The sequence below is a fragment of the Neomonachus schauinslandi genome, chromosome 4 (assembly GCF_002201575.2).
Source record: "Neomonachus schauinslandi chromosome 4, ASM220157v2, whole genome shotgun sequence".
NCBI classification, from domain to species: domain Eukaryota; kingdom Metazoa; phylum Chordata; class Mammalia; order Carnivora; family Phocidae; genus Neomonachus; species Neomonachus schauinslandi.
In genome coordinates this window covers 159,384,695-159,407,581 of record NC_058406.1, presented here as the reverse complement: position 1 = coordinate 159,407,581, position 22,887 = coordinate 159,384,695, and the positions used below count along the sequence as shown (strand labels likewise).

General features: G+C 36.6%; 1 protein-coding gene across 1 annotated transcript in view; it reads right to left on the bottom strand.

Annotated features, from left to right (window-relative positions):
* PKHD1L1 (PKHD1 like 1) overlaps positions 1 to 22,682 on the bottom strand; it is a 154,151-nt gene extending 131,469 nt beyond the window's left edge. The window contains exons 1-9 of the mRNA XM_021688369.1: positions 22,557 to 22,682; positions 20,693 to 20,782; positions 11,939 to 12,083; positions 10,608 to 10,716; positions 9,529 to 9,586; positions 8,308 to 8,401; positions 5,049 to 5,102; positions 4,350 to 4,423; positions 3,240 to 3,282 (exon numbers count right to left, since the gene is read on the bottom strand). Of these exons, the coding sequence (XP_021544044.1) occupies positions 3,240 to 3,282; positions 4,350 to 4,423; positions 5,049 to 5,102; positions 8,308 to 8,401; positions 9,529 to 9,586; positions 10,608 to 10,716; positions 11,939 to 12,083; positions 20,693 to 20,782; positions 22,557 to 22,629 (740 nt within the window). The 5' untranslated portion in view covers positions 22,630 to 22,682. The remainder of the gene's footprint in view (positions 1 to 3,239; positions 3,283 to 4,349; positions 4,424 to 5,048; positions 5,103 to 8,307; positions 8,402 to 9,528; positions 9,587 to 10,607; positions 10,717 to 11,938; positions 12,084 to 20,692; positions 20,783 to 22,556) is intronic.
* Between the last annotated feature and the right edge of the window lie 205 nt (positions 22,683 to 22,887).

Below are 22,887 nucleotides of genomic sequence, written 5' to 3'. Positions count from 1 at the left end.
GAGCACAATGAATGAAAGCAGGTCAACAATAATCCAATAATCCAGAGTTAAATCACCCTTAATAAACACAGAACCTATTCATATTTTTTGGTGGATACAGACTTGCACTTCATAGCCTGGAGAGCAAGGAAGGGAAGGAATCTGATCCTAGAAATTAAATACTGTTTCCTCAATTACCTCAATGAAATTCATAATAGAGAAATTAAGAAATTGAAATGTTAAGACTCAGAACCCATTCATTATATTTATAACACACTGAACTCGAATCTAAAAGGATAATGCAAATCTTGTGGTTGAGACCAACAGTAAACTCGTATAAATCTAACCCAAGCATTATAATGGGCATTTGCAAGACTAAAGAGTCTCTGGAAATTCTGTATGCTAAATTAGTTACTTAAGAAGTTCATACTGGATTTATATTTGTATGCTATAAGCCTTTCAGTTGAATTCTCAAAGATCTGAAATGATGCCAGCTCCAACAATATTGTCTGTGGTCAGATTCTGGATCTGAAAAATTAACCCTGCTTCTTAAGTTGGTGGGAAAATTGCCTCCTGAAATAAAATTTGAATGTAATTTATTTGGTATGACACTGAGGTGATTTTCACTAATTCATTGATAATGACTAGGCATTTCTCAATTAAGGCAGACTCATCTGAACCTTATCGGTTTGGAACAGCTGTTGTTTGAACTTGGGGTAATAGAGAAGAGAAGGTTAGCTATTAAAAGAAATATAGAATGGGAGTCACAATGGTCTTTAATTGGTTCATTTGATATTCAGGACTGCTCCTGAAATTTGTAAAATATGGATTTTTTAATTTAAAGGATGATTTAAGGGGCGCCTGGGTGGCTCAGTTGGTTAAGCGACTGCCTTCGGCTCAGGTCATGATCCTGGAGTCCCGGGATCAAGTCCCGCATCGGGCTCCCTGCTCAGCAGGGAGTCTGCTTCTCCCTCTGACCCTCCTCCCTCTCGTGCTCTCTCTCATTCTCTCTCTCGCAAATAAAAAAAAAAAAATAATAAAAAAAGGATGATTTAACATTTTTTTAAATGCCATGTGATCATGAAACTGCTTTTAAGTAGTAAATGCCATATTTTTAACAGTTATCTTAAAATTCCTAAGATTGTTTTATATAGAAACAGAGTTTCCTCAATTCTGAGACATTAATACAAAAGAACAGCCACTGGCTTTAAAACAAGAATTATTAGTCAAGATCACAGAATCAACTATTTTAAGCCATATTTTTGCCTATATTATGTGCAAATTTTCTGGCTTTTTAAAATGGAAAGTTTCAGGGCATGTTAATGCAACACATTGATTTATATATACTTATCAATCACATTCAAGCTTGATCACTCAAACCTATTTTTGGATAATTATTTCTTTGAGAAATATATGATGGATTTGGTAATTAACACCTTTCATACAGACTCAGAATTAAGAATTCATCTTTTTCACCTGAAGAAGAATGACAATGAGAACATTAAAAAAAAAAAAGTATATGTAGTTCAGGAAATCATTTAAAACTCAATAATTATTGCTTCTAACATGATTTTCTAGTATTTTCAATAAAATCCTATTGCCCTATCCGTATCAAGTTATATGTATGTAGGTCATGTCCTTGCAGAAAATAACTGGTAAATCATGGGACTCTAAGTCATTTGCCCCATGTAAATCACAAAGGTGAATCTTAGTACCATTTACATACCATCCACAATGGTTTGCCCTTGAATTATAATATTCTTCATGGTTTTGGTCCAGTCTATATTGGTCTATGAGAAAGTGTGCAACCCAGTCATCATTTTGTTATAAACCTATTGCCTCTAGGTGTCTGGAACCAGAAGATGTTAAATACAATGATAATGGATTGGGGCTCACCACCTCAATTGCAGCTTCATGCATGGAGGGACCAAATATCACCCTTCTCTTGGCGTCTGTGAGCATTAACCAGGAATAACATCTACTTTGACTGTAATATTGCCTTTCTTTTCAATCTTTTTAATCTTTTTCAATCGTTTCTAATCATCTCTCTTCAGAAACAACAAAAAAATATCAACAGACATATCCTATTATTGATCTACTACAGCTATATTAGTATTGGATGGCTAAATACTGTGATTTATTTGAATTTCTATTAACCAGCTCATTTTCTCATTGGGAGACACTATGACATTTTGGGGAGAATAATTCATTTAGGTTTGGAGCATCTCAGTCCTGCCCACAAAAGGCCATTAGCATGCCCCAGTTACTATGACAGCCAACAAATGCCCCCCACACATTTGCAAATGCACAGAGAAGTGGGGTAATCCTGCCATGGTTAAAGAATCCTGTGTCAGGATGTTAAGTAGTGAGGAGATGTGGTTCTATGGCTGAAAGCCTCCACCACTCTTGGCAGAGCCCTGAAATGAAAAGCTCAGGGTCTGGAGCTGGGCTGTGTGTGTTCACACACCAACGCTGCTTCCAACTAGGTGAATATCCATGGGCAAATTATTCAACTTTCCTGAATCTCATTTTTCCCAGTGTGCAACACAGAGGGGATGATAACACTCAGTTTTATAGGTTCTTTGGGAGTCTTCAACCAGACAATATATGTAAAGTGCTTAGTACCATGCCTGCCACTAAATGTTCTGTATTATGATTATCTATGATATGAGGGTTGCAACATGTGTTGAGATTTGCATATTCTGATATTTCTATAAATATATGGTAATCTTTCTTAGTGAAATTAGGATGTAGGATATCTGGAACTGATTTCTAGCTTTATTAAAAATCGTGAATAAAAGTTATTAACATATGGTGCTAAGACGGACATTTGCAAGCTGTAACTACTATCTTTCATCACTCTGTATGTCTTGATACTTTCAATGAACACCTTTATCAGGTAATATTTACCATGGGATTTTATTTTTTCTTACATTAGTTCAAATCAAAACTGAACTATTCAGTTATCAAAAAAATTACAATTAAGTCAGAAGAGCTGTAAGACATAAAAGAACACTTTCAATATTACAATCAAAGATTTGTTTGTTGTTTTAGGTAATGCTAAATTTCCCAACAGTTGGAAGACTGTGTCTGAGGCACAAAGTAGAGCAAGGGAATGATAGACCCCTTAAATGTTAATTTGGGAAAAAAAGTGATTAGTTTTTTAATCTCTGGATCTATAGCACAAAGTAAATATATACTTTTATTTTATTTACCCAGTTGAATCAATTATGAAAATTATTATTTACAAAATGACCTACCTTCCATAATCACTATCCAAGATGAAGCTGACATTGTGATGACCTGGAATTAATTAAAATACACAATTAAATTTCCAGTCACAGGAGAACAAGAACTATATATTATAAATCTGATTTAAAAGCAAAGAAATTTAAAATTAAAACTGTAATCATGCAACCATTTATTAATCCTCAAAGACATGACAATGAACTATCTGAAAGGAGTATCTAGTATTTTAAAATATACATACTAAGGTCTCTCGAGGTTATAACTAGAAAAACTTGACAAAATATAATAATGAATGAAGAATGATAAAAACAACATATACATAATCATCTGCCCTCAAATTTCTTTCATTCGTTCAACAGCTACTTAATTGGATGAGACACTCTGCTAGGGGGTTGGCCATGCAGGGTGAGCACTCAATTTGCTCTTCTCCTAACAGAGCATATTGTGCAGGGAGGGATTCAGTCAGTCAAGAGCAGAACTAAAAACTGCGATAAAGCTATCAAAGAAAAGGAGAATGAACTTGGAGAGTGGAAGGCAGGGCATCAGGGAAGGGTTTTTTGACGACACGACATTTTATCTGAAATTCTCATGATGGGAGGCTTGCAGAGGCTCTGAGACAGAATAAAGTGAAGCCCATTCTAGAACTAAAAGATTATGATGGGGGCTAGCTGAACTACTGCAGTAATCATTTCACAATATATGTAAATCAAGCCATCATGTTATATGACTTAAACTCATACAGTGATGTATGTCAGTATAAAACTGGAAAAAAAAGAACTATAAGATCTATGTGCCTGGAGTACATAGAGCAAGGGGGAAGAAAACGACATAAAATTAAAGCTACAGGGAAAACAGCTAAATTAATAATGGAATTTTCTGGAGGACAGAAGAATAAAAAAAAAGAGAGAGAAAGAAATTTGAAGAAGCTTACCTTAAATATAAACCTTAGGAAAAAGGTAATTCATACATGCTCACATGAAATTGAAAAGGAGCCAAGGTAAAGAGGAAATGTTAATTTTAAAAAAAGGGATGAAGCTGCAGGGGAGGTCTAAGAGAATGCAAAAAAAGGAAATAGAGTCAGGCATTTCTGAGAATTATGAAGAATGGTGATAAACATTTACCAATGTAAGTTCCAGTCGTCTTACAAATCATAGAACCCATGTCTCCATTTGGATGATCTAATTTTAGACCATACCTAATAAAATATATACGTTAATTTCAAAGTTTATATTGACACTCAAGTTCTAAAATAATATGTTTCCCCTTCTTAAGTATCTGTATAATAAAGATGCATTTATTGTCAGATAAATAAATAAATAAAATACTGTTTCCCTTAAAAGTACTTTATGTACTTTGAATATGTATCAGGCTAGAAACTATCTCTTTAACAAAAATTTCTGTGAAATGAAAATATTTCCCAGCCTGGGTTGAAGATACTTGCCTAAAGCTTCCTTTTACAATTAAATATTTTGTAGTTAATTTGGCTATCCCCATTGATATTCCTCTTAAATATTTTTAAATATTACCAACTGAAACAACTATTTGATAAAAATGTTTCTCAAAACATCTTAAAACATAATAATCTAAACAATAGTTCATATTGTTCATATCAATAGTTCATATCATCTCGACTGGAGACAATAGGGGTTATCAGGTTACATCTAACTATATAAATGATTGTTAATTTACTATATAAAACATTATAATTTATACTGTATTTTAAGGGATTCAGCTATACAGTATTGCTAGATATTATTACTTAAACTGGTATGTTTATATCTACTGTTTATTTTCCAAAGAAAATTATTTGAATAACTTACAAATTATCAGATTGTGGTATGAGAAGCTCACAGGGCATTCCTCCAATATAAACTCTGTATAAATATTTTATTGGAAAAGATCAAGTTATATTTGGTAAATCATTTCAAAATGCTCTCCTCCCACCAAGCTCACTAACACCTTATATTTTTCTCTCAATCACTTATTATTATCCATCACACATTCGTTCAACAAACATCTGTTTTATTACCTATTATGTTGCAGAGTCTCTGCTGTAGACACTGGCACACATCAGGGAACAAAACAAAAATCCTGCCCTTGTGGGACTGACATTCTAACTGGGGGAGACCTGATAATAGACATGATAATTATAGGATACTTGGTGTGTTAAAAAGTGATAATACTACAGGAATAGAAAATGTGGAAACAGATAATGGGGACCCTTCCACCTGCAGTTCAATTAATTCAAATACAAAACAGAATTTTATGTTTTGTAACATACAGTAAGTTTCAAACTATAGGTAGGAATTAAAGGAGGGCCACAGCCAAAGCCCCACAAGCAATCGGGATGAAGAGAACAACTAACATCCTCAGTGCCATTGAAACGGAAATCCCAAACTGAGAAGAGGCAGGGTCGGGCTGCAGGGAAACCTTGGTCTGCATTTTCCCAGCTGACCAGGTTGACTACTGCTTTAAGGATGTTAGAACCTGATGCTATTGGAGGCTTGCAGGCGGGACCCACAGGTATTGTATTCTTGGCCACACTCAGAATAAACCACCCAGCTTCTGTGCCAACAAATCCCAGATTCAAAGTAACTGCAGATACAAACCTGAACTCTTAAAGTAAGGACTTCCATTTGCAGAGAACTTTAAACTTTTTAATAAACGTGTACACACAAATCCTTTCATTTATCATTACATTGGGTTTGTAATACAAGTACAATACTGTACCCATTGTAGAGATTTATGGATACATATTCTCCTTCGAAACTCCCGCTTTCTTGTGTCTAAATAATTTTAGCAGCTAACAATGGCACTAACCATGTTTAATCCTCACAACCATCTTACCCTTCCATTTTATAGATGAAAAAACTGAGTCAGGAAGGTTAAATAGCTTGCTCAAGCCTACAGCCAGTAAGGAATAGAGCAGGAATTCAAACCCAGGCAGTTGGGCTCCAGCAGGTGCTATTACCCACGCTCCATAATCCCCACAGTGGTCTGGGTTTGCCTATCAATGGCAATACTACACTATTTGGCCATATATATATATATATATTTTCTAAGTTTTTCTCATCTTATCTTTTAGACCAAAAATCTCCTTAGTGGGCACCAAGCCCTTTTTGCATGTCCTTTATAATTTGTACCTAGTCTGAGTTTGGAGATTAGGCTGAATTGAAAGATTTGTGAGAAACAGAAGCAGCTTGAACACTCTGGGGTCCTGACTTCCTGCCCTGTACATGGCCCATTGCTCCCTGCTAACGGGATTCAGGCACAGTGAAATGTAGAAATGGGATAGACACAATTCTAAGGCCTTCGCCTCTCACATTAATAGGTGTGTGAAAGTTTTTCTGTGTTTATATACAGTATCTCAGGGTTTCAGAGTACATGGGCTTGGTAGCCTGATCTCTGAGGTCCCTGCTGACTGCAATTCTGTGATTCCATGAAATAGTTTCTATCCATTCCTTTGTATTGAACAGAAGTAAATTTCAGTTACAGTGGGGGGTGGGGAAGGAACCTCCTTAAAGATTAAGCTTTCTGTTTCTTAGCATTATTATAGCAAAGGATGATTTAGAAAACCCCATCTAAGAATTGGAATATAAACCATTCATAACATTCAACTATATGGAAGCAAACAAAATATTTATGCTAACATTTCTCTATTTAGTACTTACTACATGTAGGGAACCAATATGAACATTTCCAGAATATTATAGATGCATACAAATGTGATTTAATTGAGTTCTACCTCATAGAATGCCACCTAAATTACCTTTATTTCATTTAGTAAAACCTTTCAAATTACTTGTTTTATAAAACTATATACATGTATGTGTGTATATATACATATCACCTTTTTAATATTTAAAAAAATTCTCTAATTGCTGTATGAATTGTTATCTAATTTATCTATTTATCCATTTTACACCGGTATTTAATAAGCATGGAGCCTTTTGAAAGCTGATTCTGAACTTCCTTCTGTGGGGAATGAACAGGGCTGTCAGTCAAGGCAGCACGAAGAAAACCACACCCATGCTACAGAAAGATTAGTGACAAAGCTAGCTTCCAATGCAAAATGTGGACAATTATTTTTTGATATTAGGTAACTAGCCAATGTTACCATCTGGTCCATAGCTGGTAAATGGAGGAACCAGCATTCAAACCTGAGGCTGTTAATAAGTTATTGACCATTTTTTTAGTTTCAGCCCTCTCCCATACACCACTACAGTAGAAGAAAAAAGGCCAAACTGCATGTCAGGAGACTCCAGTTCTCGGATCTTGACTAAGCCATGGACCTCCAGGCTACACAGTTACATATATATGCAAAATGAGGCATATATATATTATTACTGAATAATATAAAGTTCTAAGACTAACTCATTTACTATTGGGCTTGCTTCCATGTGCCTTCTATTAATAAAATCTATCACAAAGGGTGCCTGGGTGGCTCAGTCATTAAGTGTCTGCCTTCGGGGCACCTGGGTGGCTCAGTTGGTCAAGCGACTGCCTTCGGCTCAGGTCATGATCCTGGAGTCCCAGGATCGAGTCCCGCATCGGGCTACCTGCTCAGCAGGGAGTCTGCTTCTCCCTCTGACCCTCTCCCCTCTCATGCTCTCTATCTCATTCTCTCTCTCAAATAAATAAATAAAATCTTAAAAAAAAAAAAAAAGTGTCTGCCTTCGGTTCAGGTCATGATCCCAGGGTCCTGGGATCGAGACCCATATCGGCCTCCCTGCACAGTGGGGAGTCTGCTTCTCCCACTCCCCCTGCTTGTGTTCCCTCTCTCGCTGTGTCTCTCTCTGTCAAATAAATAAATAAAATCTTAAAAAATAATAATAATAAAATAAAATCTATCACAGAAAATGAAAGAATTATGTCAGACCAAAAAAGAAAGACATATTGGCCACTGCTTCCATGTCAATGAATCATCCAACAGTCTCCTTTTCTTCCTATAATATGGCTGAAAATATGCTGGTTAATCCCCTCACACTGTAGTGATTTTTAATATCATTGAGCCCATTATTTTTGGAATACCATATCCCACCTGAGTGATAAGAATACGTTTCCAGATCGAAAATTTACCTCAAAATCCTAACATTTTTCCCATTTGAGCTTAATGCAGTGTTACTTCCATAGACATCAGTGAAGATTCTGCCTTGGATAGTTATTAGTGTACCTACAACAAACAAACAAAAAATTCTGTGTAAGATTACCTACCCACACACCCATACACTTAATACCAAAACATTAGAGGTATTCCTAATGAAACCAGGACCTGGACATTTATATCCCATGTTCATGACTATTGTTTAACACTGTTCTGAAAGTTCTAACAAATACAATAAAACATGAGTGAGTATGTATAGTATTAAATCAATATTTATAAGTATTTGTAAATTAAAGAAGTTTTTCATGGAAAACAATGAATTATTCAATAAATATTGCCTGGGTCATGAATGATCTATTTGAAAAAATAAATAAGCTCCGACTTTACTTTATGCCAAAAAAGTAAATAGATCCTAGGAGAAATAAAAATTAAATATAAAAATAAAACCATAAAAACTCTTGAAAATAAGTATAAATTTATATAATACTTATATAATTGGGGTGGTATGGCCTTCTACAGCATAAAAATGAAGGAAGAAATAACAATAATTAAAATCTATAGATCGAATTTAAAAAATTAAAAATGTCCAAATGACAGGAAAAACCATTAATAAAATTTAAAAGCAAATGGTAAATTAAAAAATATTTCCCACGTATATGATATATAAATAGTTAATATCCTTAAACTATAAAGAATTCTTATAACTTAATATGGAAAAAAATTGACTAGCATTAAATTAAACCGGGAGATGAATAAGTAATTTATAAAAGAAGAAATACAAAGGGCCAATAAATATACATAAATAAGTAAATTTAATTGCATAAATCAAGAATTGGAAAAATTAGAAATAAACTACTATATTTTTCATATAAATACTTGAAAAAATTAGTTCCTAAAATTGTCAGGATTATAGAAAAGGGCATTCTCACATATTCCTTCTGGGATTATAAACTGGTATAATTATAACTGTAATGAAGTGGAAGCCAGTTGAATGTCCAATAGGGGGATAGTAAAATACTTTATAGCAGATTCAGATATAATCACTGAAAATCATTTTTTGAAATAATATTGGGAGTTATTGTATAATCAGAAATATATTATTTATAAATTATCAGATATAATAATTTTATATACTAAAAATTAAATTAATGACCAGAAACCAAAAAAGATATTATATCAGCTGTCATATAACAGACCTGGAGTCCCAGATAAAGGTGTGATGCTCTTTATCGTTGGGGTTCTGAAACTTTTTGCCTGTAAAATAATACTGTCAATAAGCTAGTATCTCTGCTTCTTACATGATTTACATTTAAATAATTCTACAATATGACTGTCAAAATACCTCTTTTTACATATAAAAAATAAAGTTTAGAATATTATTATTCTGCTTATTCAAGATCTTTTCCTTACCCACTAAAAATTCTCTTTCATTTCAATGTTTTTAGTTTGGAATTTTAATATTTAATCTTCCTTTGTTATCAGGGTAAGTCAAACCCTAGTAATAAGGCTCTCTCATAACAACTTTTAGGAATTTGGGGGAATAAAATTACAGAAAGTCTTCTTTTATTTAAACCTATGGAGAAGAAATAACAAAGCACATTGCAAAACAGAAGCAAAACCTGGAAAAAGTCCATCAGAGTAAGCTTTAGTAATGAAGCTAATGATAATTTTCTAGAGCAATGCAAGTATAATTCTTAAGAATTGTGACATCAAATAGGAATGGGGAGAGAGGAGAATCCCAGGGAGCCCACAAGGGTGATGGAAACTCTAATACTTTTGATAGACAGACATAATTTTTAAAAATATATGGGATGGTCCTTAGAAGAAATGTATTATTGTAAATATCTACATATAGGGTAACTAAATTTTGAGCGACTTCTATGCTATGTGCAATCATATTTTATCTCATTGCATTAGAAATTATAAAAAAAAGAAAAATAGTTATGATCTTATTGAAAATGAAGAAAAGGAAAATCAAACTCAGAGTAGAAATGGAGAAAGAGAAAAAATAGTGTGAACAAGAAAAAAATTTAATGTATAAAATTTAATTCATTAATAAAATTAATTTAAAGAGGGAAACAAGAAATGATAAAAGGGATTCCACTACCATAGAAGATAATTAAAACTGAATGAAGTTATCCTTCGCTACATGCTAGTGTATTTTTAGTGTGGAAATAGATAACAATCTATAAAATTAAAAAATAAAAGCCCAATTCAGCAAGAAAGCAAGCACAAGATTGATCATCCAAAAGTAAAAGAGGAGATTCCCATATACATTGAAGGTGCATTCCCAGCTGTTGATGCGACCTCTGCAGGTATTACTTTCTGTAATAGGAACCCCATCCACACTGACTCTCACAGTGTAGGAATCTTCTGGCATTGCTCTGCAAAGCAAATGGAGAACATGTAAGGAATGCAATGACCCTTTTATTTAATGTATACTATTAAGGAAAAATACTGCCCCAGACTACAAGTCACTTTTGAAAAAAAAAAGTGTCTAAAATTCTAATTGATGTACAGCTAAATTCCATTCTATATTATTAGAATTCTAAATTATTAGAATTCCATTCTAGATTATGGAGGATCTCCATCTTGAACTCTGTACTGCAGATTCTAACATCACGGACCTCAGGCAAATGCTTATTCTAAGTGCACTGGTGCTTACTGAAAAGGACAACAAATGCAATAACAAACGTAGGAATAACCATTTAAAACAATAATACATCACCTTGGTACAGTTATGTTATGCTTTTTTTTTTTTTTAAGTTCTGATCAAATTTCTCTCTAAGAAAGCTTTTGCTGCTGAAAAACAGCCAACAAGCTTGATAAAGATGAAATCCTCTGGAAAATGTGCCACCTGTTTTATTATTAAAAGTTGCCATTTTGGGGCACCTGGGTGGCTCAGTCGGTTAAGCGACTGCCTTCGGCTCAGGTCATGATCCTGGACTCCAGGATCGAGTCCCATATCAGGCTCCCTGCTCTGCAGGGAGTCTGCTTCTCCCTCTGACCCTCCCCCCTCTCATGCTCTCTCTCTCTCTCTTGTTCTCTCTAATAAATAAAATAAAATATTAAAAAAAAAGGCCTCCAAGGGCTCAAAGATACAATTTCTTAATAAATAAATAAATAAATAAAAGTTGCCATTTAAAATGATTAATTTTTCCCATAAGTTGTTAATAACAAACATCATTTTGGACTGATGGTAAAGAACTTGAAATGTCACTATACAAAATGATCATGTTTAATCTTAATGACTATGTCAAGATTTTGAATGAAATTAATCAAACTGGACAGGAAAGCATAATTTTGATATTTTGAGGAGCATCATTACAATTTAATAGTAGCCATTTATCTTCTGAAATAGATCAATAATGATAAGATAATAGCTCTAATAACCTGGGAGAGGATATAGAGTTTATTTTATTGTGCCAATATGTGGAAAGAACATTACAACTGAATATAATAAAGCTATAAAATAGTCTAAACATCATGAAATAAAAAACAGCTGATCTTCAGAAAATATTATAATGGCCAGAGTATATAAAAAACTATATAATACTAATATGTGTATGATAAGAATGCTCTTAATAAACATACTATAAAACATACCTAGTATAGCATGTAATTTGAGTTGAATGACTTGAATCTTTTTCTACATCACAAGAAATTGATCGGAAAGAAGAAACTAACTGCACACTGTTTCCCAACTCAGCATTATCAACTCCATAGTTAAACTGGTTTGCTTGAGCAAAACCTGGAAAAGTAAAAACACTGAATTATTATTAGAATTCTGTTTTCAAAGATCTCACAATTGTCATTCAGTATTGAATCATCAATAAATAATAAGGAATAGTACTGAAATAAGCAGTTAACGTATTTTATATTTATCCTTATGAATGTAATCCTTTTTGGAAGCTTAAAAACTCACTTTCAATTCATTTCTTCACAAAAGCAATGCTTGAGCACCTATTATTTGCCAGGCGCAGAACTGAATAGCTTATATTCCAGTGGTAGGGTGTGGAGGCTGGAGAAAATAGACTCTCCCCGCCCTCCCCGTCAGATGCTATGTCTGCTGAGGATAACTACTATGAAAAAAAAAGGAGGCCGAATGGGATAGAAAGAGTAGATGAGGGGAACAGTATTTTATAAGGGATGGGATCTTTATCTTCAGTTCCTATAAAGGAAAATCTGAGGTGAGGACTTGTAAGCATATGATTTATTTGAGTAGTGACCCCTTTGGGAGAAAAGAGAATAAGACCTGAGGAAAGAAAACCTGGGCTGTGAGCACAGCTGGAGCACAATCTTGCTGGAAACTCCCAAGGAAAATATGGGCTTCCTCTCGGAATCAAAGAATCAAACATTTCTTCATCAAATCCTGTCCCCACTAGTTGGGGGTTCTCCAGGTGAAATAGCTTCTCCTGCACTTTCAGGCTGCACATATGCCCATATGCCATAGGGGTTCCAACGTCCCATGTCACTGCATAGGTGAAGCCCTGTCTACTGGGACAGTAGACAGACGTGCTATGGGAACAGAAGGCAAGAGCTGCAAGCATAGACTGAGTCACAGTCTACGGGGGGACTATCTGCCATGGCTGTGGCTAGAATTAGAGGTGAGAACAAGAGACTGTGAAGCTGAATATAAAAGGCATCTCTTACAGTTGACTCCTCACACCATATGGACATGCTCATGCCCCACATTTTAAATATAATCCAGTATCAAGTCTCCAAGGTGGTAACCAGCCAAAAGCTCTGCTAAAGATTTAATACAAGAGGGTTAGTGGGACAAGATACAACTGGTCCTGAGGCTATAATGAATATTCACCATACTCCCTCTTTACCACCCATTGTAGATTTCCTTACCCTTAACCAGCACTTAAGCTGATGGAGCAACACCAGCCTTCAACCTGAGGGTCTGAGCCCTTAGCTGCTTTACCCTTGTTAGGTTATGGTTGTTATAATTACCTATTCACAGTCATCTGGACATGGAAGCCAAGAGATACCCCCAGGAATAACCTGAATTCCAGACATATTCTTCCCTACCTCCATTAGGTAAAGCAACCCTACCTCTTCATGATCATCAGAACTGATTATCTCTGGTAGGCTACTAATTATGTTTGATGAATTCAAACTGATCAGTTAGTGATGGTAGTTTCAGTTCAGTGGGAGCCCATATAGGGATCCCTGGCAAAAGCATTCTCTCACTGGAAACTCAGACCCAAATCCAGCAGAATCTAAAACTGCAAGGACAGAAAGCACAGATGCCGTTTCCATATCACTGGGAGTGATAATGACCGAGAGTAACTGTTCACTTCCAGCTCCATGTGTTCTGTCTATCAGGAAAGAATAGCATGTATCTGCCATGGGATCAAGGCATATGGCATATGATGGAGGCCGGCATCCTATCCCGCAAGATGTTCCCAAGCTGGTATCTTAGGCTTGCCTTTTATAGACCATTCCCTCATTCTACTAGCCCACATGTTTCAGAGTGACACAGGTTTTGTGGTCATGTGCCCATAATCACAACTTTTTCACTATAAAATGTGTTCTTTGTTCTGAGGCATTATTTTATGGAGTCTCCCGGCAGTAACTCAGACTCTGGAAACTCTCAGAAGATGGGCCTGGCAGAGGCACTGTGAATGGAGAAGGCAAAAGCTGTATCTGGGGTCAGTATCTGTTCCAGCAATAATGTATCTCTGTTCTTTCAATGAGAGAAGGGGAGTCATGCCGTCAACTTGTCCCTAAGTAAGTGGTGGACTTCTTGAGGGATGGCCCCTATTGAGGGCTCAGTGTTGGTCTCTGCTACTGGCAGGCCAGCTTTTCAGCAACTGCAGTGGGTAGCTTAGCCTTGGTGAAAGAAAGTCCATGGTGTCAACCCATGCACAGCCTTCACCCTGTGGCACCTCTGCTCCTGGGCCCACTGTACAAGCATTGAGGGAGCCAAAGAGAGAAGCTCCTGGACGAGTCATTCAATCAACCTGGTTTTTCTGTTTCCTCTGTGGGGGATCCTCTCTTGTAGGAATTAACTTGAGACATAGATCTGCATGTTTTGTGCTCATACCACCTTCACGTGCCTCTTTCCAGGACTTCCTTGCTTCTCATCTCCGAACCCTATTCCTGGAATATAGGAGGCATGTGACATAAATGGTCAAGGAAACCTTCTGGAAGGAGTAAGCCAGGAGAATACCTATGGCGAGTGCATTTTAGATAGAGGGAACATGCTGTTCACAGGGCCCTGTGGTGGGAGCATGTTTCTGGATTCAAGAATTAGCAAGCATGGTTGAAGAAGTATGTGTGCGGAGAGTGGTAGGAGATGAGACCAGAAATTGAGGCATTCAGATTATTTTTCTGAGTGAGGAAGCGCTGGAGGCTTCACAACGGAGGCATGGCATGATATGACTTACACTTTCCAAGATTCACTAGCTGCTGTTCTGAGAGTATAGACAAGGGGCAGCAGAGAAGATGCTGTTTCAGTGATTGGCATGGGGTCAAGAGAAGATTGGAGGATAATCAGTGAAGAGAACAAATACTGGTACCTTCTGGGGGAGTTTTATTATCAAGGGAAGCAGAGACATGGGTGGTAGTTAGAAGGGGGTGTGGAGCAAGAGGAAGCCTGATGATTTTGCTCTCGCCTTTTTTCAGGTTGGTGAAATAGCCTTATGTTTGCATGCTAATGGGTGTGTGCGATTCAACAGAACCAGAGAAATGGATGATGTGAAACAGAGGAAAAAAAATTATTTTTCAATTGATGAAGATTATTTTAATCTTACTATGAATACATGAAAATTCAAAACTAGATTTGGAAGTAGTTAAATATCCATTAAGTAATTTTATGCCACATAAAAGTATTTTATATTGCTGGAACAACATTCAATTTCAAAATAAACCCAAGAAATAAAACCTATGGTTAAGATTAATTGGATACTGGGGCGCCTGGGTGGCTCAGGCGTTAAGCGTCTGCCTTCAGCTCAGGTCATGATCCCAGGGTCCTGGGATCGAGCCCCCGCATCGGGCTCCTGCTCCGCGGGAGGCCTGCTTCTCCCTCTCTCACTCCCCCTGCTTGTGTTCCCTCTCTTGCTATGTCTCTCTCTCTGTGTCAAATAAATAAAATCTTTAAAAAAAAAAAAGATTAATTGGATACTGTTCCATTGAGTAAATCCTATAATTAAATATTCTCCTAATAAAAATGTTTAAAAGATAATAATATTCTAATATGCAGAGTAAATCTATGAAGTTGTCAATGTTATAATATTTTCTGGAATAAAGTTAAGTTAGTAAATAAACAATTTTTGCCTTGATCACTTCAAAATCTAAAATTCCTAAATTCTGAGTTGTAAAAGTATGTGTGTTTTTAAATGTTACTTTTCTCTAAATATCGCAAGTGCTTACCATTAAAACACCACTATTGCCAAACTGATGACTAACAATATTTTGAAATTACGAAAACTTTTTCCTTTGCATCCATGTCATTAATGTAAATTTATAAGCTATTTGAATTTCAGAACTTAATTATCTACAGTGCATATTGTTCCACAGTACAATAATAAACTTAAAATCAGTAAGCCAGGAAAGATGTAGCTTTAACTCTAAATTCTATGTATATATATTACTTATGTTAGAAAAAATAAATAAATATTAGGTATTGACTTTCAATTGTCAAGAAGTTTTGCAGTATGTTTCAGAAAAAAATCACTACTACCTTATGTGCTCACATTAAATAACCTTTAATAGTTGAAGTGGCTGAATTGTTGTGTGACTGCTTTTTAATTATTGAACATTTTCAGCATTCTAAAAAGGTCCATTAAAAACATAAATATTGCCCAGTTTAAGGACTTCACTGTGCCAGATGTTCATCAAATGCCAAAGCCCCTAAAACTCTAGCTCTAGTAAAGCTGCTTGTTTGGGATGGTGCTCTTTAAAGGAACCCTAACGTCCTGGATTCGAATCCCACTCTGGCATGTCCTTATTGTATGACTTTGGGCCTTCAAATTTTAGATATGAACTCTCTCATTCTTAGTTCTCTCATCAGAGAAATGACTAGGGGCACCTGGGTGGCTCAGTAGGTTGAGCGTCTGCCTTCAGCTCAGGTCATCCCAGGGTCCTGGGATAGAGTCCTTGCTCAGCAGGGAGTCTGCTTCTCTCTCTGGCACTCCCCCTGCTTGTGCTCTCTCTCACTCTCTCTCTCTCAAATAAATAAATAAATAAAATATTTAAAAAAAAAGAAAATGACCATAATCACCTACTTATTGGATTGTTAAGAAGACAAAATGAGGATTATTATATTGCATAACATGGTGCTTGGCTCATATGTTAAGAGCTCAGTTGATATTTGCTCTTATTATCGGTCATAAAAATCCTGAAATTTAAGTTCAGTGTTAACATCCCTTTTGATAAATAACACAGAAATAAATGGGTGGCTAGGATTCGAATCCAGGTTGTAGATGTCAACCTGGCACCTGTGATAATTCGGAGAAAAACAATATTTAAAAACATACATTATAAAGCTATTAGCCATTACCATATGTAACTCCCTCCAGGCCCTATGTTCTTAGCTCTTCTCCTATCCTTTTTAGGTAGAAAAAGTAAGCAGAAACTCAACAAAAGGTAGGGATTTTAATAAACACCACTTCTTCCTCTAAGCTCAAACCATAACCAAACAGAACTCATCCAATATAGGCTAAAGTACAAATATAAGCATCAATTTAACATGTGAAAGATATTTGCATTGAATCTGAAGTTTTGATTCTAGGACAGCAGTTACTGCTAAAATGGAATTTTGAAAAGATACAGGAAAACACAGAGAAGCAAGTTACTTGTAAACCTGCTCTTTCCTTTTGCCAACTTCTGCTTATCTCTGGTGTTCATGTTGAGTTTGAAATACACAGAAGGGCTGTTGGCAACTAACTAAAGTATGGAAAGTTTTACTTGTGGGATGGCTCAGGATGTGATACATGTATTTATTTCCCTCTTAGGCACATGTCACAAAATTGGTACGGCAACACAGATCTGTTCTTCAGCATTCCTGAGACAAATACAATTGTAAAAAACAAAACCAACAGAAGATGATACTGTTTTTTGCTTAGGAGTTGTTTTAATGTCATATATATATTTAAATGTCACATACATATATTTAATGTCCTATATGTATGTCATATATATTTTTTACATCATATTTATGTCATATATATATAGACCTATCTCCCAGAAGTAAAAACATGAGCCAAATCATTAAGATTTGTAAATATTCTCATTACAAATATTGCTTAAAAAAACTATAGAAATATTTCTAATTTTTTAGCTAATTCCAAAGAGTTAAAAAGCAATACAAAGGAATCATCTCTAAAAAGAAGTCCAATAAAAAAGTATAATTCTAAATTAAAAATTGGGTATAAAGAAGATACCTCTGGAAGTACTCCAAAGCACAAAGATTACAGGAAGGGTTGGGTGTACCCTGGATACAGAAAAGGTTGAGGCTTCAGATGGAAATTCCTGGCATGTTGATGTATTTTTTCTTTTGCAAAAACACTGGAGACAAGACTTGCCAGGCACACAAACCTGGTTCTTCTGATAGCAGCCTGAGCTGGTATCATGGAAAATGCTGTGTCATTGAAGCCAGCAGTTGCCACGTACCATGCAGGCTGTTTGGATTTCTCTAGTTAAAAAAATGCAGGGGTGAGAGAGTATAAACCTACTCAAAAAGCTGTAACATTAAAAACAATGAGAAAGAAAAGAACAGCGTGATGGAGGACGATTCCTAAAGAATGAAACCAAACCTATAACATAAATACAAAAAAATGATAAAAATAAAACAAAATGATAAAAATAAAGTAGCTCTAATTTATGGAACAGATAATATCTATGGGTACCTTAGATACATCATCCTTTTCAATAGTCACAATAGCCCCAACAGGTAGGAATTAATATCCCTCTTTACTGATGAGGAAGCCGAGGCTTAGGGGAGTCACCTGCCCCAGTCACAGAGTGGGAAGGGCAAGGATGGAACTGAAAACCAGTCAGACTGGACCAAAGTCCCTGTGTTTTCCATAACATTATAAAAAATATATCATTCAACACTTCAGTTAGATAAAAACATATGCAATAGTGAAATATCTAGAAAAAAAAAACTAAAAGTAAAATACTACTCCTTCCATCTTATTGATTTTTTTTTTAAGTAAAGGGAACTATTAGAAAGACAATTGAGAAATACAGGTATAAAGTTAGAAACACTCCAGAACTAATAATCAAAATGATAACACTCCTCATTAAATCAGTCCTCTTAGATGGAGACACAATCATTTCCATGATCGTGGAAATAAAGTGCTCAAAACACTTTAACTTGGGGATCATAATTGTAAAATTATGGCTTTGGCTCCTGAAGCACAGCCTTTAAAACAAAGTGACGCAGTAGCAAATTTTTGCCTGTAAAAGTGAATATGATATGTTGGAAATGGCCAAAAGTCACGTGGATACACCAAAATACTAACAGATCTTTCCAGAGGGTGGAATCTCAGAGAACTCACTTTCTAAGTCAAACATTTCTAGAACATTTAATTTTTACATCATGACTTTTACAAAAATAAAACATTTTTTATAGTCATATGGGACCACTATTTAAGTAATCATCTGGTAGTTACAATTCCATTTAGAAAATTTTCTTGTGTGATTAATAAATTAGCTCTGCATGCAATTCTAAACATGAAGTGTGGGTCCGAGACAGCACTGATGTATTATGTGAATGTAGTTCCTCCAAATAAATTTTGTTCAAGTAGCACATGTAGCTTTGGAGGTCTGGTGTGTTTTGTAAATTAATTACATTGCTCTATACACATTCTGTAAATATCATGGGCCCTGAAAACCTATATAAAATAGTATTTAGACTCAGCCTCTGAAAAAGACATATGCTAACACATTCTTAGTCACCTACAATGTGTGGTTAAGGCAAGAAGAGGGAAGACAAATCAGGCTAGGGATATGCACGTATCTACCATTCCAATAGGATTTAACTGTTGTATGATTCTCTGTCAAGAGCATTCAGAAATTGAGACAGATAGGAACACTAGAAATTCACCACGACACCAGTGACAAGGATATATTGTGACTCAGAAAGTCCATGAAAGAGCAAAGGTTAGAGCTAAATTCATAAAGATGTTCTTCCAAAATGCCTTGAGAATAGAATGCTTTGTTTTGTATTTATAACTAAGGGCCATCTGGGTCTATGTACTTAAACTCCAAAGGTCCTGGATCAGAAAGAGTTTAGGTCTCCAGGCAGAAAGAAACAGCTGAGTGGTTGTATTGTTTTGTTTTCTTTTAATCTGGGCCTTTTTCTCAAGGCTTTTAAATCTCTGTTAAAAACCTAATAGCTTTCAAGCACACTATCTTAACAGCAATTCACAATATAAGGAAACTATGGATAAAGACACTTTTAAAATAGTCTTTAACAAATACATTGCCTTTGGGTGTTTAGACAATGACAAAGACAACCAAACTTCAATCCAAAATATATTCTTCATAATTTAGAGGCATAAACCATTTTAAGTGTATCACTGAGAGATTGCATTCAGCAGAAATGTTATTTGGAAGTATTGAAAGACATTTCAGTATATCTGACAGAATACTTAAATATCTTGCTCTGTCGATTCTAACTCCGAAAACCTCATTTCTCTTTTGATTTTATAGACTAAATAATAGCTTTTTGTATTTAAATATTTTTCTTTCCTATCCTTCAAAAATTCATAAGCTGAATACTATTATCTAGATTGTGAAGACCTTAGGGCTAAAAGAACCACATATTTCTATTTAATCTTAGGAAGAGTTGCTCGTTAAATAAATTCACTGCTTGCCTGCTGTTTCCTCCCAAGACCAGGCAAGGAGAAAGAGTCATACATAACCCATGCTTTGATGAAGCATTTGATAAGGACTGTGTGGCAGGAGAAGGGATCCAAAGTTTTGTTTTCAATTGCCTTTCTGCCTTCATTAACATTCTATTTCTCCATCATTCCCTCTTTTTAAACATTCTACCTCCAAGGCCCCCCAAATGTTATATTTCATATAAAGATAAATTAAATGTTATTAGACCCATGAAGAACAAAGCAAATAATTGCAAAGTTGGGTTAAAGACATTTCTTTCAGTTCAGTCATTATAATCCAGATCTTGGGAGTTAAATTAAGCAAGTAATTATAATAAGAATTCAGATGGTAGAGACTCTTGGGGATTTTGTTAGCTGTCAAAGGGGTAGAGTTTTACTACTCTGGGCAAATGGAGAAATAACTCTTCTGGATTTTTTTTAAACCATAAATGTCTAAATGTGAAATAGTCTTTAAGATACCTCAACGTTGACCCCCCCCCCCAAAAAAAGGCAACTGTACCTTCTCCTTTGATAGTCAGCCTTGTCGCTCCATTTATGCTGCCATATTTAGGTATTATTTCTGTGACTTTGGGAATTATTTTAGAGCCATCTGAAAGATATTAAAACACAGTAAAGGTAAAAGCGTCAAGTACTTCAATTCAAGCATCAAATTTGGTACCACATCTTAACCATGTTGTAAGAAAAACATCATGAAGGTTATAGGACTGAAAGTAAATACACCGTATTTTATTTGTGGTTCTACTACTAACCAGTGACTTGACAGGGAAATAAATCATAGCAAAGCACTACCTTAGGTGCCACAAAGGGCAGGAATAATCCATGATCATTTTCATCATTCTTACCTGTCATATTATAAAACATTTATTAAACCCTTAGTTTCATGTATTGCTCAACTAACTGCAGATCTATAACTACAGTTAGCAGCCCACACAGCAGCAGACAATGCTGGAGAAATAAGTCATTCATTATATAAGCACATAAGAAATGCAAAGAATAAATGAAAAGGAAGAGAATAGTCCAGGTACAAAAGCTAATGGTGTGTTTTAAGAAGAAATTGTTTTCTGTGACAGAGTAAGACTTCAGGAAAGATAATTTCTGGGATCTTTTTAGCCTCCTGATGATAGTAAGTTCTTACTCTAATGGTCACTAATTCATTCAACGAACGGTGTATGGGTCCTGGGGATATAAAAATGTGTTAACAGTCTCAACTTTCCAAAAGCTTAGCTTAGACTGTATGGAGTGACAAGAGAGCACAGAGGTCATGGGTGACCAAGAAAGGGCATTTCATCCACACTGCTTGGGTCCTACTAGCTTCTTGAAAGAAGGGGTGTCCCTGCTGCATCTTGGAGGGCAAATATGAATAGCTGGATTGGACCAACTGTGGGAGAGAGAAAGAGTTCCAGAAAGAGGGAGGAGCCTATGCAAAACAGGAGTGAGCAAGCTGCTTCTCTGATAACTCAAAGATACACAGTGGCTAAAAGGGTTTGTTTTCTGCTTCAGCTGTACAAATTTGGTAATTATTAGATTCAGTAACAATTCTCAAAGTAGGTGGAAAAATTGAAGTGGACACAAAAAGAAGCGCTATAGAAATGACTGTTTGAAATAGATGTATGAGAAAAGATTAAAAAATTATAATCATATAGTTCATTCCTGCCCGCAAAAAGCTTAGCATGGACTTCAAATGTCCCTGTACTACGGGTCTGACTTTGCCAAGAGTTCCAAGGCTGATCCTGCTTCAGGGACATTTATAACTTCGAGCAGCCAAGAGCAGGAAACTCCAGCGAGGACTCTGGATCCTATCTCCAAGACCGTGCTGCTCTCCACCTATCTCAGGTTCATCCTCCCTTATCTCAACGGACAACTCCAATTTCTATCTTATCAGTCTCTTCTAACCCTCTCCTGGGTATTACTTTGAAGGCAGAGGGCAGCTGCCCCTTAAAGGGACTGACACCAGCCACAGACACCGTTCCTGTCCTACTGGAGGACACTGTCCTCCCTTCGATGGGGTAAAGGCACCCAAGAAGAGAAGAGAGCGGACTCAGATTGTGTCCCCTACCTCCATCCCCAGCCAAGTTTCAGTGTCTTTTTCAATTGAGTCACTTGTGGGTGGGGGCAGTGAGGTTCCATAATTCAAGCAGTAACTCTTACGACTTAAGAGCAATCCCTCTTCTCTTCTGTCTGTTAGGCCTGCCTTGCAGGTCCCGGGTCCCAGAGAGGTCCCCAGGATCGCCATGCAGCCGCACCCGCAGCCTTGGCGCAGGGCTGGTGCCAGGCAGTCAGTCCCTCCTCTCCCGCGGCCCCGGGAGCAGGGGTTGCGTCTGCACAGACTTCTGCTCGCCTCCCTGGCGCCCCGGATAAGTTACCTGCGCGGGGGTCTGCGGCGCACAGGAGCAGCCCCCAGAGGCCCCAGGTTCCCAAGAGCCACAGGTGTCCCATCGCCGTGTCAGTCGCACAGTGTGCGCGCGCCGCTCGCTCGCAGCCTCCGCCAGTGCCGGGCTCTGCTCGCCGACCGCGACTGGCACGCGCGCCTGACTCTTCCAACGCGCGCGGGCGAACTCCGCCACCCGACGCCCGCCCCGCCCCGGGCGGTCCCGCTGCACCTCTGGGATTTGCACGCAGATACACTCCCCAGCGCTGGAGAACCGAACCGGCCCCGACCGGTCTGTGGTCATCAGATGGTCATGAGACCTCCAC